This window comes from Gavia stellata, chromosome 4 (genome assembly GCF_030936135.1).
Source record: "Gavia stellata isolate bGavSte3 chromosome 4, bGavSte3.hap2, whole genome shotgun sequence".
NCBI classification, from domain to species: domain Eukaryota; kingdom Metazoa; phylum Chordata; class Aves; order Gaviiformes; family Gaviidae; genus Gavia; species Gavia stellata.
The window spans coordinates 68848940-68856634 of NC_082597.1; the positions used below are offsets into that span (position 1 = coordinate 68848940).

Consider the following 7695-nt stretch of genomic DNA (forward strand, 5'->3'; position numbering starts at 1 on the left):
GACGGACTCCCAGCAGAAAGCTCGGAAGTCTTGGAGAGAGGGGAGGAAAAACCAACACACACCCCGAAGCCCAAACCTTGAGACAGTCCAGGTCCTTAGGATGTGGGGGAGATAGTGTTTCTTTTTAAGAGGGCCATAGTTGGGCTCTATGCTCCCCTTTGAAACGCGGCACTGACATAAAAGGGGTGAGGTGGTTAGAGCTGGCAACAAAAAAGTATGCCCAGTCCAGCCTCAACCAAAAATACCTGTGGAGGCGCAGCCGGCGCAGGCTGGCCCCGGATGCGGAGGGGACCTCCTTTGGCAGGGCATCCGACCCACCTGGAGCACCCCAGGCTGCGGGAGCGAGGTAGTGTGGGGGGAACAAAGTAGCCTGCTCAGCGCTGGAAGTGCTTAAAATGCAAATGTACAGGAACTTCAGACCATCCCCCTCCCTCCTCCTCGGTGTGGAGGAAAGCAGCTTAAATACAGCCAGGCCTGGAGAGGAATGTTAAAAAGAGGGGAAGAATCGCCCTCCTCCTTTCCATAGGGACCCGGGCCCGGCCAGATTGAGTATGCATGACTGAGCAAGCAAGCAAAGACAGCTCCTCTTTTAACTTTCCTGAACAATGGCTCCAGCTTCTTCCACCATTTCGCATTCCCCCTCCTTCCAGGCAGGAAGGGGGCAGCGGGGCGAGCGAGCCCTGCCGCCAGGCTGAGGGGAGACGGGCTTTGTCACTGCCCTATAAATACTGCTTAAGCTCCAACAACAATAAAAAACCCACATCGTGGAAGACTAAAAAAGGGACCCCGTCGGGTTAAAAGTCATACGTTGAGGAGGAAGATTATGGTATAGGACAAAGGATACCTTAGATTAGTCAAACTTTTTTTTTTTTTACGTTCCCACTTTACTTCCTCTTTAATCTTAGCCTGGGCAGTGGAAACCAACTGAGACTCTTCCGATTTCCCAGGTCCTCATGTGCCAGCGAGGGCATGGTTTTTGGTGGTTATCACTGCTGGGAAATGTTTTTATTTGATGGGTCTTCCACCCAGCATGGGCCTCAGTTTAAGTAAATCACAAAAAAACCCTGCCATCTACCTGAAGCTTTAGAAACATTACGAATCACAGCCCTTCTGTCCCCCCTCCCAAATGTCTTCCTCTACCAGTGAACACTCAGTTCACTTGCTAGCGAGCTTCAGCACTTTCGGTTTGTCTGACCTCAAACTGAGCCGACACCTCACACCGACGGGCAGCTGAACTCATTTTTTCCCCATGGATGCTGCGAGCGCCCTCACAGACAAGGCTGGTCCTACCAAACCCCTTCCTTACAAACTCTTCATGATGATGTTACTCAACGTCCTGCAAAGGAGGCACCAGGCTCTCTTCCTTCCTTCTCCTCCTCCGTCACTCACTGGAACAAGAGCAAGCAGCCCCAAACCCCTGGCATGAGCCACATGGCATATTTACCAAACCCAACAGATAGAGAAATACGTAGATACATGTCTTTAAAAAGCACAGACAACACAGATACAGCTTTTTTTTTTTTTTTCAAAAACATACTTCATATTTCCTCTTTTATTATATAAATATGTTTAACCTTTTACTGTAAGAATATAAAACGTTTTAAGAGGATCTTTGTTATTTTTTTTATACAAATTCACAAACAGTACAATTAATCCATAGGGGACTCTGGGTTTGCGTTAACTCCATGGTCTGGCCTGTTACTGTGAAGGATTTGAGATTTTGAACAGATGAGCAAAAAAAAAAAAAAAAAAGCCAAGATCTTTTTCTTTTGAAAAAGCAAAAACAAAAACCAAACTTCTCTTCCTCTTTAAAATAATTATTAGGAAAAAAAAATAATCTAAAGACCCAGCTCCATTTTATTGACAGAACAGAGATAAGACAGATGAACTTCAGTCTCCTCCCCTTCACATAGAAGCCTTGGGGCCTGCAGCTCTGCTCCTCTCCACCTACAAACAGGAAGCCTCGCATAGTGACCTTTTGTAGGTGATTTGGGAGGGGAGGGGAAAGCATTTGCATATATCTATATATATAATTTTTTTAAAAACAAACTTGCATTTTACACGTTTCTGTTAACAGTAGCCCAATCCTCAGCATGGATTCTCACATGTTACACATTTGTGCTAGAAGAGTAAAAATGCAGAAGCACAGTTTGGGTCCCCAGTGAAGAGGGAGGGAGAGGCACAACCAGAATGCGAAGGTGGGACGCGATAGGGTAAGCTTAAAAAAATAAAACAAAAATATAAAAAAAAAAAGGGGGGGTAGGGGCAGGGAGAAAAAGAAGAACAAACCCAAGGGGCATTATTCCAGTCTAGGCACAAAAATGTTTCAGTCTCAAAATCTCTTTCCTGTAAGAATTCCAGGGCTTTTGAGGAAAAAAAAAAAAAGTAACAAATTAAAACGAGGTAGCCAGACATCATATATATATATTTATATATATAGAATATATTCAGCAGAAAAAAAAATGTACTTAAAAATCCACAAGAACAGCAACTTCAAATGTCTTTCTTTAAAAATAAAACCATGTAAGAAAATGAATACTGTAAAGAGGAGAATGAGTGAGGAAAACTGGGATCAGTTACAGGATGTAAGCAAGGGATAGATGGGCGAGTAAGAGGCTGTTTTTGTAGCAGTAATTTTTTTTTTTATGCATTTCAAAATAAAAACAGGTCACAGTATCTCAAATGAAGCAGAAATGAAGCTGGAGATTCTTCAAGTCCCCTGGGTAAAGGGGAGCTAGCCACCCCTTCTACCCACTCACCCTGGACCCAAAAAGGAATGGATATGTAGCTGGATATGTCTATCCCTGTTGCCAAGAAGGAGGGGAGAAAAATAGAGAATGATGAAAGGGAAGACGAGTCTCTGTAACTCTTGGTGTTCCCCAGCGCATGGGAAGGCTTAAGAGACTGGGGTCTGTGTCCAGTCCCCGCAGAGACAGGAGAAGGAGGAAATGGTATCTTGATCTCCAGTAGAGACATGGGGAGAGAGAATGGAGTGCCTAGCCTTTTCCATTAACCATAGTGCAGGATGACATGGAAACATACTGGCAAAAGGACAGGCTGTAGCTATCCCTAGTCTCAGTGCAGTGGAGAACTGGAGGTTGTATCCACCCACGGCAGAGAATAACATGGAACTGGAGATTGAAAACAGATTTTAAAAAAAATAATCAATGTACCTAGGGAGCAGTATTTGTCACAATTCCCAGTTGACAGGGGAGGGGCAAGCGCAGAGGTGGAATGCTTATTTTACCAAAAGCTGTGTCTGTGCCCAGCACAGGGTGACTGGGTGGCCAGGTACATAAGTGTAGCTAGGAAGCCTTTTCTGCTGTTGTTATTGTTTGTTCCCATCTCCATTCCCACTCTCCTTTATATAAACCAAAAATAATCTATTCTGAATACATGGCAGAACAAGGGTCTGTCTTTATCCATCCTTAGTGCACAAGGGGATGGAATCAGGGAGTGGGGATAAAGAGGGGTGTCTCTAGCCCCAGTGCATAAGAGGGTGTGCTTCTACCTCTTCCGCAGGCAAGGATGCTGTGGGGGAAGGGGGAGCTCTGTCTCCCCAGCATGGAGCTGGGGGCATGACCTGGAAAAAGGATAGGTGCTTTCTCTCTCTCCTTCTGCCCCCCTTCTTCCTCCTCCTCCAGAGCAAGGGTAGGTAGGCAGCACAGAAGAGTTGAGAATATACTCTCTTTCTCTATGTTCCTCCCTCTGGTGCCAGGGTGCATGGGTAGCATGGCTCTGTGCGTGCCCCTCTCTCTCTTTCTCTCCTCCATTGCAGCAATCAGTCTGTCAGTGAGTGAGTCCCTCCAGAGGAGATGGAGGTCTCGGGGCGCCCCCCTCCTCTCACCTGACCTTCTCGCTCTCAGTCATTTCCCAAAGTCCCAGGTTGAGCACCTTGAGGCAGGGCAGCTGGGTGATGCGCTCCAAGCCCCGCTTGGTAATGCGGGTGCAGCCATAGAGATCGATGCCCGTGAGCTGGCTGAGGTGTTCAGCAATGAGCTCCAGGCCCTTGTCAGTGATGCGGACGCACTGGCCAATGTTGAGGGTGCGGAGCCCGTGCATCTGCCGCACCATGCGGTTGATGCCCTCATCGCTAATGTGGCAGGAGCAGAGGGAGAGGGAGCGCAGCCCATCCAGGCCCTGTGCGATATAGGCTAGGCTCTGGTCCCCCACCTTGTCGCAGAAGGAGACGTCGAGGCCAGACAGCCGCAGGCTGCCCATGGCCAGATGCATGATGCCCGTGTCGCTGATGTTGTCGCAGGAGCGCAGGTTGAGGCTGCGCAGGCTGCTCATGTGCGACAGGTGCAGCAGCCCCGCGTCCGAGATGCCCCCGCAGAAGCTGAGGTTGAGCTGGCGGAGGCGGCCCAGCCCGCGGGCCAGGTGCTTGAGCGAGAGGTCGCTGAGCTTCTGGCAGTCCTGCAGCGTGAGCTGCTCCAGGCCCAGGCAGCCCTCGGCCGCGCTGCGCGTCATGCCCGCCAGGTGCCCGATGCCCACGTCGGAGAGGTGCCGGCAGGAGCGCAGGTTGAGGCTCTTGAGGCGCTGCAGGCCCCAGGCAATGAGGAGGAGGCCGGTGTTGGTGATGTTGCTGCAGCCCCCCAGCTCGAGCACCTCCAGGCCCTTGAGGTACTGGGCGATGCGGCCCAGGCTGCTGTCCGTGATCTGCTTGCAGAGGCTCAGGTTGAGCGAGCGCAGAGAGCTGATCTCCGCCACGAAGGCGTGGCCCAGCCCGTTGTCGGTGAGGTTGTAGCAGCCGCTGAGGTTGAGGCTCTCGATGTCCGCCATGCCCTGGATCACGTAGCTCAGGCTGCGCCGCAGCGACAGGATCTGCACCCGCCGGATGCCCCGCGCCGCCAGGCTGGGGAAGAGCGAGGGGTTGGCGCGGCGCAGGTGCAGCTTGGCCTCCACGCCCCGCCAGACCGAGCGGTGGTAGGCGGCGTCCCGCCAGGCCGTGCACACCTGCGCCGCGCGGCCCTTGTCCCGCACCTCCAGGTACCCGAAGATCATGGCCAGCAGCTCGGGGAACAGGCACGAGATGTGCGTTTCCATCGCACGCCCGCGCCCGGCCGCCCCCGCCGGCGCCGCGCTCCTCCTCGCCGCCGGGCCCGGCCCGCTTCCGCTCGGGGCCCGCCCGCCTTCCGCTCCGCGCCGCGCTCCTCCTCGCCGCCGCCGCCGCCCTCACATCGCCGGCCCGGGCGGCGCGGCCCGGCCCGCGGGAGACGCTGCTGCGCGACCGCCGGCCCGACCCGGCCCCGCGCCCTGCGGCCGCCGCCTCTACCGCCGCGCCGGGCGGGCCGCGCCGCTGCTGCCGCCGCGCTGCTGCGGCCGCGCCGCCCCGTGCCGCATCGTGCCGCCTCCCGGCGGGCGGGCGGGTGCGCCCCGGCGGCGGCGGCGGCCCCCGCGCTCCGTCCCTGGTGCCGGCCGCCGAGCCCCGCCGCCTCCCTTTGTCTCCGCGCTGCCGCCGCTCACAGCCCGCGGCCCCGGGCCGCCCGCATCCCGCGGCGGCGAGAAGGCAGCGAGGGCAGGGGGTCGCGCCGGCCCGGCCCGGCCCGGCCCGCCCCGCCGCCGGTACCGACTCCGCCGCTCCGGGCCCGGCCGCCGCCGGCCGCCTGCTCCGCTCCGCCGCGCGCCGCTCGCTGCTGGGCCCCGGCGCCGCGCTCCGGCCGGGCGGGAGGGGGAGGAGGCGCGGCGAGGCGAGGCAGGAGGGGAGGAGGGAGGGGGGAAGGAGGCGGCGCTGGGCCGGGCCTGGCGGCGGCGGCGGCGCCGCTCGCGTCCCCCCGCCCTCCTCTCCCCCTCCCCTGCGCCGCTTGCGCAATGGTACGATCCGGAACACTCCGAGCCGTCGCCCTGGAAACAGCGCGGCCCATTCGCTGCGCCCCGCCGTTAACCGTTGCTACGCCGCGGCGGCGCCCCGCTGCCCGCCGCTCCTGCCCGCCGCCGCCGCTCCTCCGCCGGGGGCGCCACCGGGAGGGCCGGGGCCGCCTGGGGCTCGCAGGCCTCCGCGCCCTGCCCGTCGGGGGCGCCCGAGGCCCCCCCCGAGCGCCCCCGGCGGCCGTCGCCCCCCTTCCCGCCCTGTCAGTGAGGAGAAGTCGTGGCTCGGCGCTGCGTTGTCACCCTCGGGTGACTTGTCCCCGCCTGGGCGGGGGGGTGAGGCGGGTTGAACCGCGGATGGCACCCCTGCTTCAGCGGAGCCCCGCTCCGCGGTCCAGCCAGCACCCTCACTTCAGGCCTCTCTGCTCCCCGGTGTGTCCCTAGCGCCTGCCACCGCCCTACCTCAGCCTCGGGGTTTGCCACGGGCCGCACTGGGCCGGCTGGGAAACAAACCCTTGACCTCCCTGGGGACCCCTGGGCCGCCAGACGCCATGCGGAGGGACAGGGGCTCAGCTCATGCTGCTGCACGGGGCGGCAAAGGGAAAGCGGGCCGCTGCCTCGCCCGTGCCTGTTGGAGTGCAGGCTGCTGCGGTCTGTCGTTTGGCCTCGAGACTGCGTGATGACCTTGAGGACCAAAGTTTGGGAACCCCCTGTCTCGGCATCCCTGCAGGAGCGATAGGAGCATGGCTGTAAATAGCTCGGAGATCTGGGTGACTATCAAGGTTGCTAGACCTCTGGGTGGACCATTTTAGGGCCTCCATGATGGGAAATGGAAAAACTTCTGAAAATGGCTTTCAGCTAATGGTCTCTTTGAACTAGCTCTGAAAATAGTTAAAGTGCTCACATAAACTGAGCAATTTCCAGCGATTTCCAGCAATTTCAAGAAAGAATGTTTGAAATCCACATTTCCTACGTGTCGGTAGCCTTCTGTAATGGTAACTGTGTATGTTTCAACACTGGGCACTATTGCAGCAGTGTTAAAAATGGGTTAAGTTCTAGCAGAGATCAGGTAAGGCTTTTCAAAACAGTTTCAAAAGAGCAGGACTGCCCTTCTGTGCCAAAGGGCTGTAAAGAAAAAAATAAAGTTCACATTTGTTCAACACGACAGGGCGCATTTTTAATACTGTTTGGATTACTAAAACACTACTAAAATCAGCCTAGTCACGGATGTGTTTGCTATACTGAGACTTTCACTAACCTGAAGGAATAGGCTGTATTTTAATCATCATCTAAATTTATCTGGTACAGAAATGCCCATGGCTCCATCTTCACCTACAGATACCATATTAGTAGATTCTGTTGACTACTTAGAGGTTAAACGTTTAGATTTCATTCTGCCTTTTTCTCTCCTTTTTGCTTTAAGTTGGAGGCAATGGGAGTTGAAGGACCCTTAGGCCCTGACCCTGCAATGAGATCCCCGTGCATATAAGCATCACTATCGACATTAGGCTGTGGTTTGGCAACGCAGAAAATCCCGCAGTACAACTCCTATTATTGGCTCAAAAATGGGGTGGCCGCATGATGCGAAGCGCTGACCTGGTATTCATTCACTCTGCCTGCTCAAGTTAATTCAAGAAGTTTTTGACAGGTTAACTTTTTACTAGCAGACTTTATGCTGGATCAGGTATCACTGTACACAACTCCAGCCAGATCAGGTATCGTCTGCACCCCTGCGGCTGGCATACGGCCAGCTTAAAATTGGCGTTGGCTCCATATCGTGCACTCTGGCTCATTCAGCAGAAGTGTGATCACACGCCTTGGCCCGATCACGATCAAATTTGTACTCCTGGGTGATCCAGCAATGTGCAGACCTGGTTTTAATGATCG

General features: G+C 55.4%; 1 protein-coding gene across 1 annotated transcript; it reads right to left on the bottom strand.

Moving 5' to 3' along the window:
- Positions 1-3607: 3607 nt before the first annotated feature.
- FBXL14 (F-box and leucine rich repeat protein 14) lies at positions 3608-5046 on the bottom strand. Its single transcript, XM_009812153.2, has one exon. It carries the CDS (start codon positions 5044-5046, stop codon positions 3844-3846), a length of 1203 nt encoding a protein of 400 aa, XP_009810455.2. The 3' UTR covers positions 3608-3843.
- Positions 5047-7695: the final 2649 nt, after the last annotated feature.